General features: G+C 36.1%; 4 protein-coding genes across 5 annotated transcripts; 1 reads left to right on the plus strand and 3 right to left on the minus strand.

Moving 5' to 3' along the window:
- Positions 1–7,793: 7,793 nt before the first annotated feature.
- On the plus strand, positions 7,794–12,863 carry LOC109169727 (protein STRUBBELIG-RECEPTOR FAMILY 8). Its single transcript, XM_019318619.1, has 16 exons — positions 7,794–8,203; positions 8,988–9,120; positions 9,233–9,304; positions 9,395–9,460; positions 9,554–9,625; positions 9,744–9,815; positions 9,919–9,990; positions 10,077–10,142; positions 10,231–10,296; positions 10,395–10,726; positions 10,958–11,199; positions 11,349–11,620; positions 11,695–11,830; positions 11,919–12,061; positions 12,157–12,313; positions 12,476–12,863. Exons 1-16 carry the CDS (start codon positions 8,095–8,097, stop codon positions 12,635–12,637), a joined length of 2,172 nt encoding a protein of 723 aa, XP_019174164.1. The 5' UTR covers positions 7,794–8,094; the 3' UTR covers positions 12,638–12,863.
- Positions 12,840–15,084, minus strand: LOC109169746. Its single transcript, XM_019318642.1, has 2 exons — positions 13,804–15,084; positions 12,840–13,196 (listed from the first exon to the last, which is right to left on the minus strand). Exons 1-2 carry the CDS (start codon positions 14,746–14,748, stop codon positions 13,104–13,106), a joined length of 1,038 nt encoding a protein of 345 aa, XP_019174187.1. The 5' UTR covers positions 14,749–15,084; the 3' UTR covers positions 12,840–13,103.
- Positions 15,085–15,820: 736 nt separating this feature from the next.
- Positions 15,821–21,710, minus strand: LOC109169738 (pyrophosphate--fructose 6-phosphate 1-phosphotransferase subunit beta-like). Its single transcript, XM_019318630.1, has 16 exons — positions 21,432–21,710; positions 20,304–20,465; positions 20,094–20,215; positions 19,573–19,626; positions 19,365–19,471; positions 19,129–19,234; positions 18,438–18,501; positions 18,268–18,356; positions 17,780–17,911; positions 17,466–17,636; positions 17,262–17,377; positions 17,032–17,143; positions 16,784–16,868; positions 16,555–16,599; positions 16,369–16,437; positions 15,821–16,107 (listed from the first exon to the last, which is right to left on the minus strand). Exons 1-16 carry the CDS (start codon positions 21,622–21,624, stop codon positions 16,031–16,033), a joined length of 1,704 nt encoding a protein of 567 aa, XP_019174175.1. The 5' UTR covers positions 21,625–21,710; the 3' UTR covers positions 15,821–16,030.
- A 1,095-nt stretch (positions 21,711–22,805) lies between these two features.
- Positions 22,806–25,507, minus strand: LOC109164608 (probable tyrosine-protein phosphatase At1g05000). 2 transcript variants are annotated; one of them, XM_019313138.1, is made up of 5 exons: positions 25,024–25,507; positions 24,829–24,922; positions 23,393–23,450; positions 23,262–23,305; positions 22,806–23,091 (listed from the first exon to the last, which is right to left on the minus strand). In XM_019313138.1, exons 1-5 carry the CDS (start codon positions 25,194–25,196, stop codon positions 22,912–22,914), a joined length of 549 nt encoding a protein of 182 aa, XP_019168683.1. In that variant the 5' UTR covers positions 25,197–25,507; the 3' UTR covers positions 22,806–22,911. The 2 variants fall into 2 exon arrangements, with proteins under 2 accessions (XP_019168683.1, XP_019168675.1); XM_019313130.1 differs by having other exon boundaries at positions 22,806–23,096; positions 25,024–25,504.
- Between the last annotated feature and the right edge of the window lie 2,154 nt (positions 25,508–27,661).

Genomic DNA, 27,661 nt, shown 5'->3' on the forward strand with positions numbered 1-27,661 from the left:
GTAATTTGACCAAATTTGATATGTTTCTCCCTTATTGCTTATGTGTTAATTATCCAATTAAAAAGTTATTAGTTTAAAATTTATTTAAAATTTGATATGTTTCTCCGATTATTGCTTATGTGTTAATTATCCAATTAAAAAATTATTAGTTTAAAATTTATTTCAATAATTTTAAATAAAATAATTTAAAAAAAAAAAAAAATTCACCCCTCCCGTCTTCGTCTCTGGCTCCGGCCAAATACAAATTGAAGAAAATTCTTCTTCGATCTCCAAGTCAGAGACGAAGAGCTTTCTTCGTCGGCCGGAGACAAAGACGGGAAGGTGATGAGTTTTTTTTTAATTAAAATAAATACAAAATAATAAATTTTTAATAGGATTATCGTCACATCAACGATGACCGGAGGAACATGTCAAATTTAATTAAATTACATAATTTTGGACAGTTTAAAACCTAATTATAATTTTTTTTAGTTAGATGTTCCAATTACACTTTCACGTGTAATTCAGTAACTAATTTAAACTTTTTTTTTTTTTTTTTTTTTTTGTCAATTTGATATTGTTGTCCACACAATATACCTCTTTCACCGATCTCCAAGCAAGAAAGGTGAGAGGCCCATAGAGATTCAAACTTATATATACCTCTCATCATCCAATAATGTGCTTGTAAACTAAAGCCAGCTAAGCTAGCTCTTCAATTCATCATCATCATCTCAGTATATATATATATATATATATATATATATATATATATATATATATATATATATACCAGGACTATGTGGTCTAATGGTATTCGGGTTGGACTTCCATTTGGAAGATTATGAGTTCGAGCCTCAGTGGAGGCGTTATTGGTTCTTTGTGTTTCAGTAGGTTGAGAAAGTATATGAACAGATACTACAATGTAATAGAACCAGTAGCTTTCAAAATATATATATATATATATATATATATATATAATATGTATGTATCTCTTTCTCATCTACCTACAAAGATCAGATTAGATTACATCACACATAACATTTTTATGCTTATGAATAGGTCATCATGAAATGACAAAGTTTGGTGGATATCTGACCCATCTGTCCCTCCCTCACTACAATTATATTCTTTCAATTGTCTCTACTTCCTTGACCATATTATGGCTATAGTATATATATGCAATGGTCTCTCAATTCAATGATAAAAGTGAATTTTATTGTGACTGTATATATATCATTTTAATCTTTATTTATTATATCGATCTCGAGAGCTAGTGACCTTGTGGTCTAGTGATACCAATTAGTTACTCTCTCAGAGGTTATGGGTTCGAGCATATATAGTGGGGGCGATATTGACTTTTTGTGCTTAGTAGGTTGAGAAAGTAGTTATGAACCGATACTGCATTGTGACTCTATCAAACTCGAGATAAATTATTAAATATTAATAAATAGGCGTCTTAATTGTATTGAATGGATAAAGTGTGGAACACTAATCAACGATAATTAATGTATTTTTGATAATCTTACTTATTTAATTGGCAATCATGCTGAAAATGGCAAGACCTCGTCATAATCATTTTTGTTGACATGATTGGCATTCACAAAATTAGAACTCCATTCCTTTCAAAAAAAAAAAAAAATTTAAAAAAGTAAAACTCCGTAAATTGCAAGGGTGAAATTTGTCACAAGAGATTAAAGATTGAATCACATCAATAATAGTCTAGGGTGGGCGATTCCACATTTTATTACAACATTAAACAAAACGGGTTGAGTAATTATGAGCACAATATACAGGTGAAACACACTCGGCTAGGTGGTTAGAAGAGCACAACAGACCGATGAGCCGAACACTCGGCTAGGTGGTTATAAAGAGATCAGACAACTAATTCAAACTAAATTAAGGTCAGACCAATTATGTTACTCAATTGATTTAAATATTAGATTAATTGGACGTATATATATATTCACCAATATAATCAGCGTATATATTGCTATTAATTACGGAGTATTAATTTGTAAAATTGACAAGTGTATTATTGAAACCCTAAATTATTATGATATCTCTGTTATATATAATTAACAGATCAATTAGAGTATGAAGTTATCTGTTTAGAGATTCCATTATCAGAATACAAAGTAGCTATGTGAAGCAGTTTGGGTGGCATGCAGTGATGATGCAATAATTATTGAGTATCAACAAACCCACACCAACTCCCATGCACAAGGGTCCACTTGGTTTTTAACAATTGAGAGTACTTTGTTTTATTTTATATTATTTTTCCTTAAGAATGATGAAGTATTATTCCTTCAAAATTTAGAATATATGCAATTGTACAATTATTTACAATATATATATATATATATATATATATATATATATATATATATATATATATATATAGACTCATGATTAAATGAGTACACCTATTCTTATGAGTTTGTGTGAACAGATCTTAATCCATTAAAAGTTAGAGATTAATGGTAAAATTTGTTCAATTATCAACCGTGCAACTGCGCAACTACAGTTACACAGTAGCACAGTAGCACAGTTGCACCGTTAGTTGAATAATTGAACAGTTAATACTAGACCAGATCTGACCATTGATCTCTACCTTTTAATTGACCAGATCTGTCCACACAGACTCATGGGAAGGGATGGATTATATATATATATATATATATATATTCTAACTTATATAGTTATATGAGAACTAAGCTTTCTTTGAAAATTGTGGACAAATGCTTTCTATCGATCTCATAGATCTAACGACTAGAAAATAAGAAAAAAGAGAAAAAATATGGTGATATTTTGTAATTATTACAAATTTCCTTTGTGCATGTGAGAAGCTTGTGAATTGATAATGCATTCGCGGATAAGTAATAGTGTACTCAAAACTTGTAAAAATGCACTCAAGTGGAGTGCATTAGTATTGTCCGCAGATGCACTATTATCCCTTTTTAACTGCACTGATGAAGTTTTTAATAATTATAAAAATATCATTGCATTTTCTTCTTTTTTATTTATTTATTTTCCAACCGTTTGAATGTTAGATCTCCAAGATGGACATATGTAATTTGTCGATACTTTTCACAAAAAGTCATATTCTTATTTGTAATTTGATATACATAATATATTAGAGAATTCAGGTGATGAGAACATGCTCAAGTAAAAGTGAGGTCTGATATGATTCATTCATTTTGGTATATCAACAGTTGAGAGTTGTTGAAAAATAAAAAGAAATGGGTGACAGGAAGTAGTCATAAGTTTTTATAGGAGGGGTTGTTTGGTAACTCAACTGAACACAGAGACTAAACCTTTGTTTAGGGCGCACAAGGAGCTCCCTCACTTTGAGAGGTTGCTCCTACATTGTCGTTAGTAAGACTCGATTTCTGATTATTGTTTCTAAATTTCATCGCTGTGACCAATTAATTAAATTGTACATGCGGACATGAGTGTGCCTTACATGCCCTACCTATAAACTAACCCACGCCATTTTAGTTGAAATTAATAACCCACGGCCACTTCCCCACAATGCTATGGTACTTGTGTGCAATTTATTTCTAGGGTACCTTGTAGGCACAATCTACCGACATGGTAATACTAGCTTCATTGTCATATTATTTTCTAAATAACTAGAGAATACAAAAATATTATCACTCCAGAAATATTGTCACACATAATAAAGCTTAATATACAAACGCGCATGCATTTTTAATCTCCAATAAATTTCATATATAAATTTATTTCTCAAATAGATAAAATTGGTTCTTATGAATTAATGGCGAGGGGTTCTCATAGGATCGCATCCCATAGTGTTTAAAATCATTGAACAACATATTTATTTTTATTTATTTTTTTTTTTTTGGGGTGAGAAACCAACATCTACTATATGAGGGTGTGCACTAGGTAAACATTGTTTATGTGTTTGTAAATTACAGAAAAGTCAATCACAATAGAAGAATCATGTGTGACGAATTCGATAAAAAAGGATGTTGATAATAATTAAACTCGTGACAAAATGTATGAGAAAATTAAAATAATTGTTTTCTTTCTTTTGAATATATGAATTTACATATTTAATTTACATCAACTTGCTCACTATACATTTTGTGATCGAAAATTAACATGCATAATCCAGATAGAGATTGAGTTAATTACTTTTCACATCTTCTAAAAATACATTCCAAGAACCAAGAGAATCTAAGACAACTCAGAATAGAAGGGAATATAATATAGTATAATATAATATAAATATATTATATTATATTGTTTATTTAATTTGTTTTAACTTCATCTAATCTCTAGCTAGTCAACCAAAAGCTGTAAGCTAGGCACTTATTATAGCTACTTGTGTTGATTTTCTATGCTAGCGGCTAACTGCTAAGTGCTAATAATGCAGAATAGAAGAAAAATGTGATTATGATTAAGACATTTGCTTTATCTTAATTAATTAATTAGTAATTATAATTGAATTTATTATTGGATTTTTTAACAACTTTATATTATATTAATTCTTCTTCATATTTTTTTATCTGTAGTTTCATGGGGTGATACTATACACACATCAAATGTTACAATTTTTGTTGAGGACTAATTGGTTGACTACGTTTATTATTTCACTTTTGATCAATTAATATATAATTATATTTTGACTTTAATCGGTTCCATTTCTATATATAGATGTTAGAAGTTATATTTTTAATTTAAAATGTCTATGATAATATTAATTATCTTAAATTGATACTTGAGGTCAAGATATGTAATTGTAAGCAAAATATAATATTTTATATATGTGATTCTTATTATGGAAATTTGTATTGAAGTTTAGATGGTTAGAAAACTTTCGAATTGGTGAGTACATACTAAGAATGTTATAGATTCAAAGTTGGTTTTTATAGTGTTGGATCAGGAAACACTAGTCGAAGTTTCCATTGACGAAGCATATGTAGGACTCACTTATAGGTTAGTCAGGTCGGTCGTGCCATGTGTCAGTCTGAAGAGATTTGGACGTGTGGTTATTGAAAGGACGTTTCATGCATGTGCTACATGTTTTTTTCGCGTTGGGTCCACTTATTGGTCTTGTAGGTCGGGAATTCGAACTACACTATTAGGGCCGAAAAAGGGTAAAAAATTGTCATATGCACTTTGTATCAATCGTTATACCATACACCACGGCGCGCGTAGCATTGTGCGCCGCGCGCCTCCCAAAACGACGTCGTTTTGGGAGGCGCGGTAGGAAGTTGCTATGATTATGTGTATTTGTTCACACAATTATGTGTATTTGTTCACACAATTATGTGTATTTGTTCATACAGTTATGTACATTTTTTATACAATTATGTACATTCTTTTTATACAATTATGTACATCCGAATCAGAAAATTTGTGTGTATTATGTTAAGAGTTGATGTGTATTATGTTAAAAGTTTATGTTTATTAAGTATTATGTTAGATTATGTGTATTATCTTTTAAAAAGAGTATGTATATTTTGTTATATAATTATGTACATTCATGTATACAATTATGTGTATTCTAGTATAACATTATGTACATTTTTGAACAACGGATTTTTTTTAAAGAAAAAATTACTGTCATTCACTGGGGCGGAAAATTTCTAAAAAAAAAAAATAATTTAGAACGACGTCGTTTTACATTTGGGCGCATAGTGCAACACGCGCCGTGGTGTAGGATATAAATTGCCCACTTTGTATATCCCTATTAGTGTAAATTGTAAATAGATGCAGTACGACGAAGATGTTAACATTGTTGGGAAACTAGGGTATTTTGAACTAAAAGTTAAACCTTTAAAAAAAAGTTTATGACAAAAAAGTGAAGCAAATCAAGGTCGATGATTAAAACTAAAACTGAGTATATGACTACAATCAAGTGACTAAAAGTAGAATAAACTCTTGAATGATTATTTAAATTAAATATTTAATAAATAGATGTGACAATCTTAAATACTTTTTATGTCAAGCGGTCTTTCACTTCTTAAAAGAAGAAAAAATAGTAATTAAAAGTAAAGCAAAATATGGATGTCAAGAAGTAGAGTCCTACTTATTTAGCAATTATCAAATTTGAATACATTTATGATTACTCAAATCATCTTGAATTTGAATATATATATATATATATATATATATATATATATATATATATATATATTACCACTCATATTTTCATTCCAAATCTGTTTGACACTACCCGCAATGCATCCAAACCCATTTAATATATTTACATACTATATACACACACAATCGAGTTTAGACATTTAGTATTGTCTAACCACTTGCCATCCCTAGAGTTAATGATCCAAAATGTGAATTGAATATGTCAATATAGTGCACTGACAAACATATAAAATAAAATTTTCATGTCAAACGATATTTCATAAGAAGAAAATATATCACTATAATCAAGTGACAAACATAAAATAAACGCTTCACGTTAAACGAAATTTTATTAGAAAAAGAAAGTAGTAAAACCAATATGTAATCTTACTAAATATTACCCCAATAAGATTTCCCATCTTCTTTATGGTAGAGAGAGTCCAATGATGTTTTAATTTTTTGCCCACTAAAAAGTGATCAATGATTAGATGCAGAAGGATATGGAAAGTTGAAGTCAAAAAAGTAATGGACATAAAACAAAACACTCTCATACTTCACATTCATACAAAACTACAAATGGGTCACTTTCACCAAAGCTAAAACCCCAAAACTAAAGTAGAATACCTTGGATCTCCATGATTCTCTCTGCCCCTTCCACTTTTGTATCCACCCTAGATGGTAAAAGGACTCCCCAAATTCCCTCCTTTCCATTCTAGTATTCTTCCATGTATGTATAATGTATCTGCTCTAATATACATACAATATATATATATATATATATATATATATATATATATATATATATATATATATATATGTAAAGATTGATGCAACAGTTTAGAGCAATTGGTAAATGAATTATTAATATAACTGTAAGGTCAGAAATTTTATTCACTAAGAGATTTCTTCTCTAAGTTAAAGGAATAGTGCTTTCACCCCTCAATTGTTTGCGAAATAGTTTTCTGTAGTTAAGTTTTGTTTGAGTTGATTTTTTTTTTTAAAGAAGAAACTATTTTTGCACATGGTTAAGAAACACAAAGTGATAGTATGTATAGTTGAGAGATGAAAATAACGTTATTTTCTTATAATTCAACAACAGAAAAGTGTCATTTTTTCAATACAATACAATGCTATAGTTCTTATACATGTCGCCGGGCTATAGATATTGTCCAAATATAGCAGTTTTTTTTTTTTTTTAAATACCATTTGTGCTAAGTGTGAATGGAAAAACACGCGTTGAGCGAGTTCTCTCAAAATGATGTTAATATTTTGGTAATCGTGGACAAATCAAAGTGATATTGTTCAACTCATAAGAGGTCATTTAAGAGAGTTTGACCACGCTGCCAGACATGAGGCTACAGTTATACTCGAAGATGTGATCTGTGATAGATTTAGTCCAAATTAATCCTTAAAAAGTGTGATGGACTTAAATGCCGCAATCAAATGAATTCTCGATAACAATCTCAAGTTTTCTGGTCCTAACTCGGTCCCACTTATAGACCGAATCCAATTATATTCAACAACTGATTGTTTAAATTTTTTATTTTTTTCTAAAAAGGAGAAATTGTTGTAATTTATAGTAGATAATAAGAATTTAACATAACATGAAAAAATAAGACTTTGGAAAGTGAGTGTGAAAGCCTCTACCGGCCTTCTACATACCAAACTTCTCAAACAGAAAATTTTCTCATAAAGATTATATAAATCTTTTCCAAATCTTCGCCGACACCGATGAATGTATGAATGTACACACACCCATGACCCATCACCATTCACCCATCTGCAGGTATTTGCTATTTCTCTCTCTCTCTCTCTCTCTCTCTTCATAAAACTCTGAAGCTTCGAATCTCAGAGCCCCCCTCCCTACTTTCTACCGTTCCTTTATCGATGGCGACACCTACCCCAAACTCCCCACTTTTCAATGCCCGTTCTTCCCGCTGTTCGTAGCTCAGCTTGAACGAATCTGTGGGGAAAAAAAAGTGGGAGAGAGAAAGAGGAAAGAAAATGGGGAGGAGCAAGAACGGTGCTTTCTTGTTCACTGAGGTTGTTCTAGTGATCGCCGCTTTGATTTCCAGATTGGGTTTTGTAGGAGCTGCTACTGATCCTAATGATTGTAAGTTCTTTCAAAACTTTTTTTTTTCTTTGTTGTTTGAATTAAAGTTGTGTTTCAGAGTTAATGGTAGCTGAGTTTTTTTTATGGAATGTGATTTTGTGTTCTTTAGAATGTGTAAAGGAAGAAGCTTTTTGGAGTTTGTGATCTGGGAAGATTTGAATTTGGAAATGCATGCCCAAGATTATATGATAGTTGAATTTGGAAACATGATTTTTCTCACTGGTTCTAAGTTTCTCTTGCCTTTTCTGGATTTCTTTTGGAGTCAATGCAAGTCAATGGTTAAATTTTTACTATAAATGCAGAATCTTGATTGTTGAAGATTAAAATTGTTATGTTATAAATGCATAATCTTGAATGTTGAAGATTAAAATTCTTATGTTATAAATGCATAATCTTGATTTGGTGATATTTGTATGGATATAGATGAGGTAGTATATATGTGTGTTCCAACTCTATATGGAAAAACCAATATGGCCAGCACTTTGCCCCTTAATTGGACCGGCCTGGTGCGAATGAGGATTAGTGTATGGTTTGGGCTTAAAGGTGTTTCCTACAGATAGGGTATGCTCAGGACACCTCATGGTCTGGCCAAAAAAAAAAAAAAAAAACAAACTCTATATGTATACTTGGTTGTGTGATGTATGGAAATGATGATCAAGTAATAAGCTAGGGAGCAGTTGAACATGTTGTGAGTTAATATGCATTTGTGTTTAATGTGCTCTCGGTTAAGCGAAATTTTGACAAATGGGGGATTCAATTCGTCGAATTGTACTTTAATTTGCAGTGCAAGCGCTTGAGGTTCTGTATGGTTCGCTAAACAGCCCTTCGCAACTGAGTGGTTGGAAAGCGAGTGGCGGTGATCCATGTGGTGAATCGTGGAAAGGGGTTACTTGTCAGGGCTCTGCTGTTGTCTCGATGTAAATTTATACCGTGCCTTTAGACACTTTAGAGCGTTCCTTTATCTATCTATATATGCGTAGTTGTTTCTGGTTGTGTATTGATGGAATGATGGGTCTTTTATTGGAGCAGTGAAATTCCCGGGCTGGGGCTGAATGGAACAATGGGGTATATGCTCAACGGTTTTACATCGTTAAAAGAATTGTAAGTTTTTATTATTTGGTCTCGAGGGGTTAAAGTTGTTTTGCGTTGTCTTTGTGACTAGCTGACTTCTCGGGATTTTACTGTGTTTAGGGATTTGAGCAGCAACGAGATTCATGATCTTATCCCGTATCAACTACCTCCCAATCTGACAAGCCTGTAATGTTCAACGTTACAATACGTTTGTTTGTTTGTTTTAATTGTATTTGTTGCTTAATTCTCTAAGCATTTACTTCATATTGTTTTATTCAGGAATCTTGCGAATAATAATATAACAGGAAGTATTCCTTATTCCATCTCGCTCATGACGTCTCTTAATTATCTGTGAGTGTGGACGACTTTTATACGTGCTCTCTGTAATTGTAATATATACGAAGATGTTATATTCTACTGTAATATATTCGAATGTCTTAACCCTATCTGAAACCCGATTTTTGTATAGGAATTTTAGTGGTAACTCTCTTGCGCAACCTATTGGAGACATGTTTACGAACCGTTCTGATCTCACAACCTTGTAAGGCATCTTCTCGACTTGTGACCCTTCATTGTTCTTGTGAGACTATTTCGTGAATTCCGTTTTGATTTATGCAATAATATTCTCGTAATCTCGTCTGCAGGGATCTTTCTTTCAACAATTTTAGCGGTGATCTCCCCGCTTCTTTGGGTTTGTTGTCAAATCTCTCGATGCTGTGAGTGTGATAAGTTTGTTGTGTTTAATAAAAAACTTATTCTCTGTTGTTTGACTAACTTATGACGTTTCCCGTCACTATGGTAGTCGCGTGCAGAACAACCAATTGACCGGGAGTCTCAATGTCTTGGTCGATTTACCTTTGACTGACTTGTAAGTCTCGACTCGTACTAGGTTGTTAAATTTGTGCGTTTGATGAATGGTATTGTTAAAAAAAATGCTCACAACGACCTCTCGACAGGAACGTAGCAAACAATCGTTTCAGCGGATGGATACCGAACGAGCTCATTTCGATTCCTAAGTTCGAGTAAGTATTGGACAGACTAACTATATACACTTATAAAGTTATATATATTCGCGCCATTTATTAATCTGTTATTTGATGTTACTCCTACTGTGGAACAGATATAGCGGGAATTCGTTTTCCAATAGTCCTGCTCCTCCCCCGCCACCATTCACCCCGCCTCCTCCCGGTAGACCTCACAAAAGAACCAACCACTCTACACCAGGGTCGCATAAAACTCCGGGTTCTGATGATAACCATTCCGATCACGAGAATGGGAATGGAAATGGAAAGAATGGCGTGAAAGCTGGAGCTATTGTAGGCATAGTTCTTGGATCTTCGGCTGTGGTTCTCTCTGCTATCGTTGTGATCGTTTATTGCCTTCGGAGGTGTAAGAAGAAGGAATTTGCTGCAAGAACCTCTACGGGAAGTCTTCCTCTCAGCACAGATAAAGGTACTTCTCTCTCTCAAAACTAGGGTGTTAAGAGTCCCGCATTGATAAAATAATAGAGGATATATGAGTTTATAAGGCCATGGGGTTAGACTAGCTAATTGGTTGGATTTAATCTTTTAGTGTGGTTTAGCCCATATACATGGAAGGGACTTTGTATTTGGAGCAATTATTTTGAATAATGGCATGAAAAGCGGTTCGTTTCTCACCCGTCTTCACTCCTACTGAATGCAGAGGTGCTCGATCAACGGGCAAAGTCCACGGCTACCGTAGTGGACTTGAAGCCCCCGCCATCTGAGAAAGTGACGATCGAAAGGATGCAAGGAAAGAATGGTTCTCTCCGGAGATCCCCAATAACCGCCACTCCTTATACCGTGGCGGTACTTCAAACAGCAACAAACAGTTTTAGTCAAGAAAACCTTGTCGGTGAAGGTTCCCTTGGCCGTGTTTATAGAGCAGATTTTCCTAACGGGAAGGTTGGTTCTCGTTTCCTAACATTTGGATTTCATCGGATAATACTGAGAAAAACTCTTTGTTAAGAGTCCACATTGATAAAATAAGAGAGAACATATGGGTTTATAAGGCCATGAGTTAGACTAGCTAATTGGTTGGATTCAATCTGTAGGTATTGGCCATTAAAAAGGTCGATAGTGCAGCGTTATCACTGCAAGAAGAAGACAATTTTCTCGAAGCCATTTCGAACATGTCGAGGCTGAGACACCCGAACATTGTCCCGCTTGTCGGGTACTGTGCAGAGCACGGCCAACGCCTTCTCGTCTATGATTATATCGGAAATGGTAGCTTGCACGATATGCTGCATTTTGCTGACGAGAGAAGCCAATTGCTTACTTGGAATGCGCGTGTTAGAGTAGCGCTTGGCACCGCTCGAGCCCTAGAGTACGTTAAACGAGCGCAATTATTTATATATTTAGCGGATTAATTCGGTTCACAACTAAACCTCGGTTTGTCAGGTACTTGCACGAGGTGTGTTTGCCGTCCGTTGTGCATAGAAACTTCAAATCGGCAAACATTTTGCTCGACGAGGAGCTCAATCCCCACTTATCCGACTGTGGATTAGCGGCTTTGACACCAAATACCGAACGCCAGGTTAGTTAATTAGTATCATTCTGCGACTAGAAAACACGTCTTGTCCACAGCTGCTAAGACTGTCGGGTGTTTGTGATAATGTGTACAGATTTCGTCGACACATGTGGTCGGTTCATTTGGTTACAGCGCTCCCGAGTTTGCGTTATCTGGAGTATATACTGTGAAAAGCGATGTGTATAGTTTTGGCGTGGTTATGTTGGAATTATTGACGGGAAGGAAGCCACTTGACAGGTTCGTTTCAATATATCTATCTATCATGCATATATATATATATATGTGTGTGTGTGTGTGTATGAATATTCACTTTGTCAATATTTTGTTTATAGCTCGAGGGAGAGATCAGAACAGTCGCTCGTTAGATGGGCCACACCTCAACTTCACGACATAGACGCCTTGTCAAAAATGGTTGATCCCGCTCTGAATGGCATGTATCCCGCCAAGTCTTTGTCCCGTTTTGCTGATATTATCGCCCTTTGCGTTCAGGTAACGCTTTTCTCACAACTCATGAGTTAACATTTCGTTTCACGTAGCAAAATAGCAACTCATTGTTGATCGAACATTTGAATGAGACGATTATCTGACATGACTGCCTATTTTCTAGTAAAAACTCGTAACGTATTTTTGTCATTTTGCGATTTGTCACAGCCCGAACCGGAGTTCCGGCCTCCCATGTCGGAAGTCGTGCAGGCGCTAGTCCGGTTAGTCCAGAGGGCTAGCGTGGTCATTCGACGGTACAGCGACGAGTCGGGGTTCGCGTACAAGACGCCAGATCACGACGCCGCCTCCGGGGACCCGCCGTACTACTAGCCTTTGCAATTTTGTAAGTAACTTGAGCAGAGGTGATGACTGGTTAAAGTTGAAGAGAGACAAGATATGGCTATATATATTATATTTATATTTATATATATGGAAGTATAGACAGTGAATTTTTTGTTTGAAGTGTAATTATGTTGACAGTTTTAACTCATCTATTGGAACAACTTGAAACACAAATAATGGCCATTTCATAAATGTAATATACTTGTTATTAAGATGAATGAGTTTAAGTATAAATCTTCTAAAATTAATGTGAGATTGGGAAGTTCTACTTGATAGGGAAAAGTACAAGGAAAGTGAAGATTCATTCATTCGAATCTCCCAACACGTGGATAGAGATTCCTATTTATAATGGTCGAGCAAATAACATAATGTTGGAATCTTGTTGACGGTCCAACATGGTAGCGGGTGTTTGGGCTCTCGTCTGCAGTAATGGTGACGAAATTTATCTGTCTTGCTAATGACACTTAGTCTTAGTGATCGGTTTCCCAACCATAGAGGTGGGAAGCATCCAAATCGGGTCGAAACTTGGGTTGTTGTACCAATAGACCTGTTGTATACCCATCAAAGGTAAATATTATGCATTTATGAGGGGAATAAGAAAAAAAAAATAGTATTTTGAAAACTAATCTCATTCAAGTCTTCCTAAGAAAAATAAGATTTTTTTTTTTTTTCTAATTTTCATGTAAGAATTCTTATATTTGTCCATTATTTTTGTTGTGCATGATTGCTTTGTTATCTTTAATTTATACTTTATTTGTCTAATTTATCTTATTGATCAAACAACCTTATTCTTCTTCGCTTATTTCTTTAATAATTTTTAATTTTAGTTTTACGTCTTGAATAATACGTTCAAGTTTCTAAATATTTAGGCATTCACTCTTTGTGTTTTATTAAATTGATAAAAAGACAGATATTATATTGTAATAGAGTCAGTATTACCCCAAACAAATAAAATGAGATGGAAGGGACATTAATTTGTATAATAAGGGTTGTATATGTACAAAAATCTCATAAATTACATCAAAAAAAAAAAAAAAAAAAAAACATTAAATCTCATCTAATGTGGAAAATGTACACTACAAGTCTACAAACATTGGAAATCAAACTAGTTAATATACTTTCTTTGTAAACAAGTGTCTGAGATTAACACGTACCGGCCCTTCACCGGAGACTCCACCGGCGGCGGCGGCAGCGGGGGATGCGTCAGTGGACATGGAAGCATTCATGGTCAAGATTCTAGCTTTATGCCAATCACCACCGCCGCCATCGACGGCGGCAGGTGACACTTTCCGCCACCCCTTGTTTCCTTCCTTTCTGAAACTTCTCTCAACGTAGCTCCGATCTTTTCTCGGACTTTTATCGGTGGGTTTCGTCAGAAACCCGTAACTCCGACCGCCGACACTCCGGCGGGCCGGCCAGACCAGGCTGCTCCGACTGGGCGATTTCTTGGACTTGAAGTCGGCGGGCGAACTGGTTCCGGAGCACGGCGCGCTGCTGGCTTTCGTCGGGGAACTCAACGGCCGAGCGCCGCCGCCGTTGCCGGCCGACTTGGTTCTCCTGAACGGCCAGATATTGATGTTCAGAACTCGCTCCGCCGCGCTGGCGCCATTACTACTACCTCCAAAAATGCCCCCGCCGCCTTTCTTGTCCTTGTTCACTTTCTCCCCGCCGGCATTCTCTCTTTTCTTATTATTATTACTCCTCTTGAAAATATCTCTCCACCGCTTGGACGAACTCAACGCCGCCGTCTCCGCCGCCGCAGCAGAAATCTCCGGGCCAGATTCTGCTCCCAACTGGGGCTGCTCTAGCTCGACCCTGGATTCGTCCGGGCGATGGGGTTGTTCCACCACGGATGACGATGATGATGAATCCACCTGGTTGGGTTCCGGAGAATGATCGGAAGGGCGGTGGAGGAGGTGGAGGGGGAGGAGGACGCCGTCGGAGAAGAGCTGATCGGCGGATAAAAGATTGGGTTTTCGGAGCACACAAAACTCGAAAGAGCTTGAACCACTGCTTCTCCTTCTTCTCCTTCTTGCTCTCCCATTTGAAGATGACGAGAGAGTTTGAGGTATTGGAGCCTCCACTTTTGCTTCTTCCATTGTTGAATGTTGAGCTTAATTATATTAATTATTGTGTTATGCAGTGAAGACTGAACAATGAGTTGATGAAGAAGACGACTCATATACTACACACTACAGAGGGTTGTCAAATTTGAATTGCCATCTTGGCGCAAAGCAGCAATCAACTTTTTTCTTCTTCTTCTTTTCCAGTTATTAAAGTAGTACAAAACTTTTGGCTTTACCTTGAGAAATGACAAAGTTTTCATGGCCTCTTTAAGATCACAGTTTTCAACCTCCATTTTCAAAATTCTAAGATTTTTAACCATAGGTAATTAATATAAATAAGTCCAACAAAATTAATATTGTTTTTATTTGAAAAAATTGCATGTGTTTGTATAATTCAGGACCTAATTGCATATTTTTTTAAAAAAATTTGATGATTTAATTACAATTTAGTGTTAAGTGGCTTGTTTGACCCTTATTCACAAATTATTCTGTGGACCAAGTAAATCCAGATCTAAATGTTCACAATTTACCTTTTAAAAATTCACAATTTGTATACTATGAAGTATGAACACACAATATTAACATATATAATTAATTACATTATTTTGTATTCACAAATAACTTTCAAATACTACACTCATAATATTAACACAATTTATACGTCGTCTAGGACCAGGATCCACTTATTCATATAATTTATTATATTCCACTAATTGTTCATCTCCGGATCTGGACCTCGAAAGTCAAAAACAGTATATTATTTTGTTTACCCAAACTTACCACAAACTCAATTATTAACTACTAAAATTATCCTAATAGAGTTGGAAAAAATCAGGTAACCAATATTAACCATAACCATTGTCACCCCGACAAATTATTGAATAAGAGAAAAAGGCAATCCTGCAGATAAGGTCCCTACAAAGCAGAAATCGTAAACTATGGCAAAGGCTGTTTGAATACACTACTCTACTGCTTTAGAAAAAGTTGACATACAGCAAGAAAAGCAAACAACAATTCTCAATGCCCATAGCTGTTGGCATGGAAGTCAGCCCCATAAAAAACTGATCCCACCCCAACTTTTCCTTCACTGTGATCACAGTTCAAATTTAAAACTGGGAGTAAAAGCACGCACCGCTTAATTAATTGGCTTTTGAGAGCTCAAAACCGCAACCACTGCTGAAATTGTTTGCAAAAGTTTACATCACAAACGATTTATTAGAAAAAGTAAAGGCAGTAGTAAGGTGTGATTTAGTGTTCTCTACATCAAAAGGCCCTCGTTCTGGGAAAGAGGACCATTTACTGTGCCTTGATTCCCTTATGATTCTGCGCCAAGCTCCAACAGTAAGGTGTGATTTACTTTATCTGCAATTGGACCCACGAATTGAATGGGACCTGCAATTCAAAAGAAGATAATAATAGTTGATACATGCATGATCTTGAATTGATTCCCCTTCCCTATTATGATACCAGATTATATGTTGAGGTAGTATAATCATTATATGATTGCATTATTACACACTAGTGTCATGTATCATGTGGGACTCTTTTCCATTGTACCAAAAAAACAAAAAACATGTGAAGTCACAGTTAGGGAGCATGTGTACAAACTTTTACACCACTAATGTAATTTACTTTAAATAGGTGAACACATACCAGGACTCAGATAACGGTTCTTTATAGCCCACTCTCCCCGCATTGATGCAAATTTCTTAAATGGTGCACCTGATAATTCATGATGCAAACAAAATGAGTCAATTTATAATTGCTTGCAACCTAGTGGGCACACTGGCCTTCCCTTAGAATGTGAAATTATTACTATCATTTTATGAAAGGTCTCACCATCAAGTTCTACCATAGCTTTCTTTATCACAGGCTTGTATTTACCTACCAAAAAAAATAATAAAGAAAAATATATTAGATAAGTAATCTAGTTTCCTAGATGAGTTAGACACAATTGGAACACTCCAGAAAAGAACCCGCCAGCATATCAATAAATTCTTTAGACAAAATTTCTTCAATGATTCAGCTTGATGACCATGGAAAAGAAAATGCATTCGTAGAGTTTTACCATGTCTTCTCTCAACATCCATCATTGCTGTTAGTGCTGTTCCGCCAACAGTCCATTCTGAAACTGGGGCAGCCAAGTTCCCAACCTGAAGATGTTAGCCAATGTTAGATGAAACATCAGACAAATGAAGACCAACCTATGAAATCTTATAATAACAATGACCAAGTAGAAAGGTTAACATTAGAATGCAAACAATAATGAGAGTAGACTGGACAACAGAGAAAAACAGTAGAGGGAATAGCACAAACCGATGATATCAATCCTGTCTTCCCACTCTGAAGCAGTGCCCCCGCACCATAACCCAATGCATAACAGTATGTGGCATCAAAGTTGGACGGCATGCCACACCTTCCTTCATAACTAAGAACAAAATAATAAAGCCAATATGCAAACAATGCTAGGTGCAAACAGTAGGTAAATGGATACAGCTTGACTTGATATATGACCCAGCAGAAAAGCCTATGGAGATAAGAAGTACCCGAAAAAGTGTGACTGCCCCTTAAATTCGCAATTATATTGACCAATTTGTTTCCTCTGATCCAACTCGGTCTCAACCATTTGAATAAGCATTTTTTCTGTTTCAATTTTGGCAACCTGCAGGCATAGACCACAGTATTACCTACTTTGTCCAGAAGTGGAGAGTTGAACTAGAGTATAAAGTGATATTATGCCATATAAAGACCTGGACATTGCCATGTGGATCTCTCTCCAGCAGCAATTGCTCCCTAATAGCTTGAGGTAATATCTCAAAAAGCTGTAGACATTGCGGACTCAATTTCTTTTTCCAAACACCAGCTTCATCTACAACATCATGAGCCAAAATTTCATTCAGTTCCGCAATGAGTTGTTGGACCTGCATAGTGGGACAACAGACATCAGGATGAGATTACGTATGTGCCAATACATATATTGGAAGTTCTGAGCAGGATTATGCTACATATATAAGACAGAAAGATAAACAAGGAAATATATGGATTTATTAACTGTTGCTGTTACCTCAGGAATGAAATCTATGAGCCCTTCAGGTATGAGTATGACTCCATAATTGTACCCCAGGTCTGCACGTTTGCAGACCACATCAGCGATGTAGCTTGTAACACTCTTTAGAGTTTGTTTCTTTGCAAAAACCTGCATTCAAAATTTCAAGGTGGAAGGCAAATAATTATCACTTACTAATTTTTTTAATCCCATTGTTGTACTTCAGGTCATCAAAAAGGCTGTCCCCAATCAAAAGATATAGAGGCACAAAATGATTGTGTAAATTTCCATAAAACTATAAAAGCCTCATACTTATAATTAAATGCATACAGAAGATCAAAATTAAATGTCATTAACTAGAGGCTAAACTATATGCATAGCTGAAGGGGAGCTTTGACCTGAAATTGTCACTGGAAATATAATAATCTTTGGAAATACTTAACATACTATGCAGATGAATAGTGAATGTGCAAGACTGCCAATAAAGACTAAATGATGAGTAATACCTCTTCTCCAATCATAGTGACATTTGGATGAGTTTGCAAAGCACACTCTAAAGTAATGTGTGACGCAGCACGCCCCATAAGCCGCACAACTGCAGTCAAATAGATATTAGCATGACCCTTGACATTCAGATAATAGGGAACAATACTATTAATAGGAAAATTTTACTTACAATGGTAGTATTTTCCTGATGACCTTGCATCTATCATGACATTTCCAATCATTTCAGCATATATCTACAGATAAAAACTGGATTAATGACACACATATAATAGAGAAAATGGGAATGTGTGTTAATTAATGAAACCTTAGGATTTGGAAAATCTTCAAAGTATTTCCCATACCCCCCCCCCCCCCCCCCCCCAGAAAAACACCCAGAGGATGATTACGAAGAAAATTTCTAGAAATCTTAAGATGTACAGAAATCAGCATCATGTAGTATGTAGTATATTATATGGGTAAATTTTCTACAGTGGGCAGTATTCCATTGTTCACCTATCAAAAAATTATGCTATAGGAATAACTAAAACTAACAATGCCCAGAAACTTGAGAACTCAACCATTGAAAAGTCTCAATAAAATTCTATTTGTTTTGGATTTTTTTCTTTTTCTTCCTTTGGTAGGGGGTACATATAAAGGTCGCAAATAGATAAAGTACTAACTATGCATGCCCATTGACTCTAAAAAAAAGAATGCAAGAGGAGAATCTATACAGAACAATGAAAAAAGAAAATTAAGTTCATAGACCCAAAAATATGTATAGCCAATTATTTTTTCCACTCTTTTAATACACTGAACTACCTCCAAGCTCTCTAAAGAATGCAACTGGCAAGGCATTAAAACAACATGGTAGACCCAATTACCTTGCATGCTGTATCAAACCCAAAACTCACAGGAACCTCCTTGCATTTCAAGTCTCCATCAATGGTTTTTGGGCATCCAATCACACGAGTTTTCATATTTTTACTCCTGACATCAAAAGGAAATTTCACAGGAAACATTGCAACAATATTACTGAAGGGTGCATAAATTTCAGCAGGGTAAGCACGCATAAAAAAGCACATCTTTAAAAGAAGTTTCTTTCTGAATAGTGGGGTACCTAAAGTTTTCAGCAAGAAGACAAGCATTTGTATTTGAGTCATCTCCACCAATCACTACAAGGCCATCCAAATCAAGCTTCTTTACTGTTTCTTCAGCTTGTTTAAACTGAAACAATTGGAGTTGGCCATTCCATTAGAAGTTCCAGTAAAAGCAACAAATAAGTCATTGACAAGCCTAGAAAACTTTAAACAAAATCCAGTATATACCTGCTCTGGAGTCTCAATCTTGTCCCTTCCACTACAAATCATATCAAATCCACCCTGGACAAGAAATGAAATCATAAGGCATGACCCACTAGTTTGAACCCATGTGTAGAATATTTAAACAGTGACTCATCATTGTTTTTTCAATCAGATCAGTACTACCGAACAAAGTAAAATACAAAATGACTTAAAGAATTAAATTCTTGCATGCACAGATTGTTTCTTTTATGGCCAAAGTTGTAATGATTTATTTATTCTTTAGGAAAAACTGTTCACATATACATTACAGTAGCTGAAACCTTAATGCAAAAATTTACAAAAGAGCAGAGATTGATCTGTATTTCAGTATCCCCACATGGCAGCCACACTAATTATAAAATGTATCAACAAGTGCAAAAACATAATAAGTCACAGAATATCAATTTGCCAATGTGCACTTTTCCCAATATTCGTATCAATGAAAATTAAATTGACAGTAGCATTACAATGCCTAAAGGATCCAGAAAGAAAGGAGCATGTTTTACCTGATTTCTATATGGGTAAATATATTCTGGGGTCAGTACCACATACTTGCACTTCATGATCCCAGCTGGTCCGCCCCTGAACCCATATAATGTGCTTCCTTTGCAATATTTCTGCAAGTAATCTGCCAACCAAAACACACATACTCAAAATGAAAAATATAGATGATATAATCTGCACCAATTAAACTCAAGTACAAATCAAGATCTAACCAAAAATTCCAGAGATAACATTATGTCCTCCAGGAGCTTGGCCTCCAGATAAAACCACCCCAATCTTCAAGCTCTGGCCCATTGCAACGTCACCTGAGTCATCCGGTACCAATGCTGCTGATGGTTGTCCAAATAGGCAAGGAAACAGCTTTGCTATCTCCTCTACAATAAACAAGCCAAGTCTATTAAACTTTAAGGGTTCAAACCTCTAGTTCGATAAAGGAAAGTAACAAAACATAACCAAAGGTTTGTCCTTCCAGCAACCAAAATTGCTTGGATAAACATCTGTGTATATTTTAGTTTTGTGTACAATCTACATCCTCTTCAAATCCCAAACACATAAACTTTTATGTGCAAAAGCCCTCAACTCTGTCAATTAATACTGTAAAAGTTAGAAATGATAAACTTGCAATTAATATTCACTCACTTTGTACATGCAATCATTGTATGTTTTGAACAGAAACACAAGAATTTTTATCTTCATCTTCTTCTATCACATAATAATTCATCTCATATTCGCAGGCAGCTTATGTGTATATATGATCAGACATTATTCTTCTAATAAAAAGTGTACATGCACACACATACTATGGTAGAAAACTAAAAGTCCCCTTGTCCATGTGTGCATATACAGAGGTGAAATTTTGCACCAAATTACTGACAGATCAATTAGAACATAACGATTCATATTCGCAGGCGGCTTATGTAGACAATATTCTTCTGAAAGTGGATATGCACACAACATACTATGGTAGAAAACTAAAAGCCCCATTACTGTCCATGTGTGCATATACAGATGTGAAATTTTGCACCAAATTACTGACAGATCAATTAGAACATAACGATTCATATTCGCAGGCGGCTTATGTAGACAATATTCTTCTAAAAGTGGATATGCACACAACATACTATGGTAGAAAACTAAAAGTCCAATTATTGTACATGTGAGCATATACAGAGGTGCAATTTTGCACCAAATTACTGACAGATCAATTAGAACAAGGCGACTATATCGTTCTAGGTAACTAAACCGTCAAATATACTTAAGTACAGACAAAATATACACACAAACCTGCATATATGATATATCAGTAAAGAGAGAGAGAGAGAGAGAGTAAGGAAGGATACCAGGGTGGCCGGCGGCAGAGCTCGCGGGGCCATCGACAACCTTGAAGGGCTTTTTGAGGACGGAAGGAAGAGGGAGCGGGTGATCGAGACGGTTATTCTGAACTTCACTGTAAACGGAGGCGTAACGACTTGTGAAACTCTTCGCCGAGACAGTACCGCCGTTGGTGAATAGGGAAGTTGCCGCCACCGCCATGGATTGATTTCGCCGAAAACAGAGAGAGGGAGAGAGAGAAGAGCTGAGTGATAGAGAGAAGTTAACTGCCGGAACTCAAAAGCTGATGTTTCCAAAAGTAGTGTCCATTTTAAGTATCCGAGTCGGCAGTGGGCGGAGTGGAGAGGGCAAAACCGTCAGCTGGAAACTCCACCAAAATGCGCTCCTTGTTTGGTTTAGCCGGATAGGTGTCAAGTGATTGCGGCATACAAATAATGTCAAATATTCGCCCCTACAAATACGTTAATTATCAATGTCACACAAATTATTAATAGTGTAAATATTATTTATCAATTTTTAAAACGTAACATATATTACTCTTTCCCTAATAAGAATAAGGAGAAACATTATTGTCGGCGAAAGAAGAACAAACAAAGAAAGAAAATTGGAAGGAAAAAATATGGTCTTTGAAAAGGAAAAACGACGAGTAACCATATTTACACCACTAATAATTGAGGGAAACAATATATATCACGTTTTGAAAATTGGATGGCAACATTTACATCACTAATAATTCAGGAGTGACATTGATAATTGACATATTTGTAAAGAACATAAATTATAAATTTTTTCTTAGTTTTATTTACAAAGAAGTCTGCATTCATTATCAAATATGAGTTTATGTGAAATTTATTTTGTAATCTAACCAGTAAAAGATTACAAATATATAAATCAGTCTAAATTATTCATAACTAACTAGTTCAAATCAAAAAAATCTCCTATTACTCGACTAAAGTTATCTTCTCTTCTACTTATGTTAGTTGAATTATAAGCTCTGACTCATTTTATATGTCTAATTTAATTAACGGAACATAACTCATTCAAATTTTCACAGTTCACACACTCACAATGTTGATATTTTGTAAGTTTTAAATATTTAATTAGTACACATAGCCACAAAGTCAGCTTAGGGATGACTGATTAGTCATTATTATTATCTATATCCCTCATTGTGGACCCCTTTTGTAGGTTAGGTTGATGAAATTGTGAAAAACACTGGGGGTGAAATGGTCTATTCTACTTTCCAATGATTTTATCCCAATTATGTCTATTCTCCTTTATTTTATCACTTTTAGCACCACAACAATTACCTAATTAAATCTCGAGAGAAAAAAAATGTCACATTTTTAGTTTAAAATCATATTGAAACGAACCGTCAATTCTTATGAAAAAAATGTATAAATACTATATATACATAATACAATCCAACATGCAAGAATGGCACTTGAAATGTACACACACTGACACACACACACACTTATTCATTCATCAACTCTCTGAGCATGAAACAATGGCTGGGGCTGCCTGAAGCTGCAAATGTGAAATGACTCTATGAATCGCAAGTCGGACACCCGAGCCTTTGCAGCAGCGAATCTCTGGTACTCGTCGAAGATTGAAGTGAGGCACCATCGCTGCAGTTTTCTCAAGCACCCCACGAGGCACCCGGTCCTGTGCTGCACATCAGAAACGATAGTTCAGTCACAAACTCACATTATCGCCTCTAGTTATGGTGACCCGAACAATGGAGAGCATATAGATGTGCGTTTACTGACTGGAGAAATGAAAAACCGGGGGAGGGGGAACAGGAAACATAGGATTGAAGTAAAACGTATAGCAACCTTTCCTCGTTTGCAATGGATTAGCAGTGGATGGTTCCTTTTATCTGCAAGGGTAAAGCAGAGGTGATTGAAGAGTAGAAGAAAAGGCTATTCGGATTTCAGATTTTCAGATCATATGAATATTAGCATACCAAGGACAACTTTTAGTGCTTCTCTAATCATGTCTGCCGGGATGTTTACAAATGGTTCCTGGACAAAGAATAGCTAGGTAAGGCTTATAACACAATGCCATACCAGATGCAGCTAGAATCATGAAGAGTCAGAACTCAAAAAACGATATTACAAGACATGCCTAAATATAAATGTGTAGTCTCGGAACTTTTGTTAAGACGGAACACATCCTTCAATTTCTACTATGTATTACATTTCAGAACTAGAATCACGAGGAGTCAGAAGGCGGGATTGAAGCACGTTGTTTGGGTTCACCCAAAGCACAAGACTAGTTTGCAAACTCAACCAACACAACAATGTCCTTGAAAAACCAAGTCAGTGTCAACAGCCAAAAAGATATCTTTTTGTTTTTATTTTTTTGGGTGACGAGGGAAACTTACAACTACTAGATTAGGGTGTGCACTGGATAAACTCCGCCTTGTGACCCTAGCTGTCAAAGGACCACAAAGAGATAAAAGCTGACCGGTTCAAATCAAGAATGCCAAACCAACTTAGCTTGGGTGTCAAAAAGATATCTTGGCTGCAGTTAAGCTTTCCACATCAATCAATCATCATTAAGCATCATACTTCACAACTTACAAAGGATTGCACCCGAATCCTAAGAACTCCCACCTATCCCCGTCCTAAAGCCTTAACTAGTAGAAGGGGTAAATCGCAAGACATGACTCAACGATTTGTGCCCTCGATAAGAATCGGCATCAGGCATCTACACTCTATGTTTGTCACTTTAAATTGGTCAATCAGATAAGCTATGCTTTGAGATACTTCAAAACTTACAAGACACATGAGCAAAGGAGAGTCAAGCTAAAGTTTTGCACTTTCTAAATAGGGCATTCAATCATTCATCAAAACAAATCTTCCCCAAATCATTTCTTGTTTCTTTCTAATCATCAAGAAGATATACAACCATGGCCCTCTAAGGTTTTCTAAAATGATTGCAGCAAGAACACTATCACATAACGTTAACCAAATATTCTCATAACTCACATCCTTAATTCCAAAAACGAAGCTATCAACATCAACACCATGCTTAACTTTCCAACAAGTGTAAGGCTTCCCTTTTTTTGAGCTACGAGGGAAACTCAAATCCACTATCCTAAGGTATCCACGGGATAAACCCTATCTCTTGACTCTAGCCAGTAACAGACTACAAGGAGGTAAACCAAGATTAGGTTGCACATAGCTGATCAGCTCAAACTAAGAAGGCCAATAAGCCACTATTGTACGGGTTGAACTTGTAATCTACCAACTTGATTGGGGTTGCCGGGGTTTGTGCACAAGGTTGTATGACATGATTACAACATATGGAGATGTGTTTAAATATGTAGTACTGAAATCTATCTTACATTCTTAGTGCAGGAACAAACAAATTAACAAACAAGCAAGAAAATGAAACCTTGGATCCGTCGATGCCAAACTGAAAAAGGCGGATTCCATTTGCATTGAGGAACTCAACATTAGCTTGAGGGTAGGGCTCAGGGCACAAACATCTATATGCATACAACAATCCATATCAAATTAAACACCTTATTACAATTATTGCAAGTTTAGTTTAGATTTTAGAAGCGCCAAAACGGGAAACTGGACTCACATGATCGAACGGAGGCCGAGGGTCTGCAGGAAATCGAAGTTGTCAGTGTCGGGGAAGCCGGAGCGGAAGACGCCGTGATCGACCATCGCGAAATTCAGCGGCGGCACGAAGAGCTCGTCGCCCTCGTCTTCGCCGGCGTGACACACCGGCGGCTCGTGATTCTCCAGCTTCATCGCTTTCGCCCCCAGAGAAATGCTCCGCCGTATACGACGGCTTACGGATACCTACGCCTGCTTGCGAGCTTGCCGGTGTTGTGAAAGCACAAGTATGCGCAACTTATATATATGTAGGAGAGAGAGAGGGGAAAGAAGAAGGAGATGAACAGATGAAAATCGGCGGCGGAATCGAACCTTGGAGCATACGAGAATCCCGCCGAAAGGCGGCTGGTTAAACGGGGCGGTGAAGATTGGATGGAGCTATGGAAGATGTCAGGGAGTGTGATGGATATATGATGAAAGGTGAGGGCAAAATGGATAACTGTTTTGAGTCGATTGACTTCACTTTGACAGTAACGGAAACTGTGGAAAAATAATATTCTCAGCATATTCTTACACTAATTTTTTTTTTTCAACTCATTTACATTAAATTTTATTTCATCTCCAATTTATTTACACTAAATATTCATACACTAAAATAATTTGTATTCTTATAATTTAAAACTTTTATATATATATATATATTACTGTTTCCGTTACAATGCAACTATTGTCTTCACTACTTGAACCCGCAACCTCCCATATGAAAGAGCAACTTGATGCTACTAGACCACAATGTCCTTAGCTTGTAATTTAAAACTTTAATTTTATTTACTTTAATTATTTTAATATAAAATATAATTTTGATATAAATAATAATATTTTAAAATAAAATTTATGTTTTTATGTATTTAAATTTTTAATTATTTTATAGTCAATATTAATATCGTTTTAAACTTCTCATTGAGATATTTAAATTTTTATAATTTAATTTTAATAATATAAATTTTTAAAAGAAACAATTGACAACAAAATTTTAAAAAATTTTACAATAAGGTGTAAATGAATAGTGTTACGCCATATTTGGTGTAACACTATTCATTTACACCATTTTAGTGTAGAATTTGGTGTCTTCCTTAGAAGAAGGTTGCACCAAAATGATATTTTGGTGTCTTCTTTGGAGATGGTCTTACAGCACGTTTGGTTCACGGAATGAATTTTGAGGTAATAGGAATGCTATTCCATAAGGAATAGAATAGGCAAGGAATAGAATACGATTTGTATTCTATTGTTTGGTTCGCGGAAGGAATAGACTTTAGGAATTATATTACAGTGTTTGGTTGATTTAAGGAATAGAAATGAAATATGTTTTAAAAGACATAAATACCCTTATAAAAATATGTAATGGTGGCGATGGTGGCGGTGGTGGCGGTGGCAGTGGTGGGGGCGACGGTGGTGGTGTTGACGGTGACGATTGTGGCAGTGGTGGTGGGGGCAGCGATGGTTGTGGCGGTGGTGGTGGTGGTGGCGGTGGCGGTGGTGCTGCTGTGTGGTGGTTCTGGTGGCGGTGGCGGCAATGGTGGTGGCGGTGGTGGTGATGGTGGTGGTGGCGGTGGCGGTAGTGGTGGTGGCGGCGGTGGCAGTGGTGGGGGCGGTGGCGGTGGCGGTGGTGGGGGCGATGACGGTTGTGGCGATGGTGGTGGTGGTGGCGGCGGCGGCGATGGTGGTGGTGGTGGCGGCGGTGGCGGTGATGGTGGTGGCGGCGGCGGCGGCGGTGATGGTGGTGGCGGCGGTGGCGGCGGTGATGGTGGTGGTGGCGGCGGCGACGACGGTGGTGAAATAGGATAAATTTATATATATGATAAAAAAAAATTAGGTTAAAGAAAGGGGTAAAAAATGAAATAGATTCTAAAGTCTATTCCTGAGCGTTCAGTAATAGGCTAATACCAGGGGGCCCTAGTAATAGCTATTACCTTATTTGAGGTAATAGGCTATTACCAGGAATATTATTCATGGTAATAGAAATGGTTACCGAACAACAGAATAGGCCTATTACTGGGAATGCTATGCCATTCCCGGCCTATTCCGTGAACCAAACGGGCCATTAGTCTAGGAATATTCAAAGAGTTAAATCACAAATCATCCAAGTCCTCAATTTTTATCCTTACCTATTTTTGATACATTAAGTTTCTTATTTTATGCTAAACTAATTCTAAGCCTTATAATCCTTGTCTAAGAGCGCTGAAGGGGGTGAATCACAAATTACCCAATAAATCATTTGTTTCTACCCTTACTTGTTTTTTTGTTTTTTTTTTGTTTTTTGTTTTTTGTTTTTTTTTTTTGTTTTTTTTGGGGGGCGGGGGAGACAAACAATGTCACTACTCAAGTGTGTGTACGAGTAAATTTTACTTCTGACTCATCTGTAATGACATATATGCAAATTGACTATGTATAGAGACATGCAAATCACACATAAAAAATTATAATCAAACTCATGACTTTTAAGTATGAGAATCATGTTCGACTTACTCAGACACACCTAAAAGGTATCAAATTTTAGTTTTGATTGTATTGATATGAATTAGTACCAAATGATTAAAGAAAGTGAAGATAACAAGAAAATGGTTGTATACTTGTATGAGGCAAAAGTATTGATATTCATA

This window comes from Ipomoea nil, unplaced genomic scaffold (assembly GCF_001879475.1).
Source record: "Ipomoea nil cultivar Tokyo-kokei standard unplaced genomic scaffold, Asagao_1.1 scaffold0317, whole genome shotgun sequence".
Classification (NCBI taxonomy): Eukaryota; Viridiplantae; Streptophyta; class Magnoliopsida; order Solanales; family Convolvulaceae; genus Ipomoea; species Ipomoea nil.

What these genes read in the sequence shown, in the direction of transcription:
- LOC109169727 (XM_019318619.1), top strand. Translation starts at nt 8,095, where the DNA reads ATGGGGAGGAGCAAGAACGGTGCTTTCTTGTTCACTGAGGTTGTTCTA. An exon ending in TTGTCAAATCTCTCGATGCT is followed by an intron (nt 9,991 to 10,076) that starts GTGAGTGTGATA and finishes TCACTATGGTAG; the next exon opens with TCGCGTGCAGAACAACCAAT. An exon ending in TCCTCTCAGCACAGATAAAG is followed by an intron (nt 10,727 to 10,957) that starts GTACTTCTCTCT and finishes TACTGAATGCAG; the next exon opens with AGGTGCTCGATCAACGGGCA.
- LOC109169746 (XM_019318642.1), bottom strand. Translation starts at nt 14,748, where the DNA reads ATGGAAGAAGCAAAAGTGGAGGCTCCAATACCTCAAACTCTCTCGTCA. An exon ending in GAGTCTCCGGTGAAGGGCCG is followed by an intron (nt 13,197 to 13,803) that starts GTACGTGTTAAT and finishes GGTATACAACAG; the next exon opens with GTCTATTGGTACAACAACCC.
- LOC109169738 (XM_019318630.1), bottom strand. Translation starts at nt 21,624, where the DNA reads ATGGCGGTGGCGGCAACTTCCCTATTCACCAACGGCGGTACTGTCTCG. An exon ending in TGTTATCTCTGGAATTTTTG is followed by an intron (nt 20,216 to 20,303) that starts GTTAGATCTTGA and finishes TTTGGTTGGCAG; the next exon opens with ATTACTTGCAGAAATATTGC. An exon ending in GGATGTTGAGAGAAGACATG is followed by an intron (nt 16,600 to 16,783) that starts GTAAAACTCTAC and finishes TTTTTTTGGTAG; the next exon opens with GTAAATACAAGCCTGTGATA.
- LOC109164608 (XM_019313130.1), bottom strand. Translation starts at nt 25,196, where the DNA reads ATGAAGCTGGAGAATCACGAGCCGCCGGTGTGTCACGCCGGCGAAGAC. An exon ending in CTCGGCCTCCGTTCGATCAT is followed by an intron (nt 24,923 to 25,023) that starts GTGAGTCCAGTT and finishes GTATGCATATAG; the next exon opens with ATGTTTGTGCCCTGAGCCCT. An exon ending in TCCATTGCAAACGAGGAAAG is followed by an intron (nt 23,097 to 23,261) that starts GTTGCTATACGT and finishes TCTGATGTGCAG; the next exon opens with CACAGGACCGGGTGCCTCGT.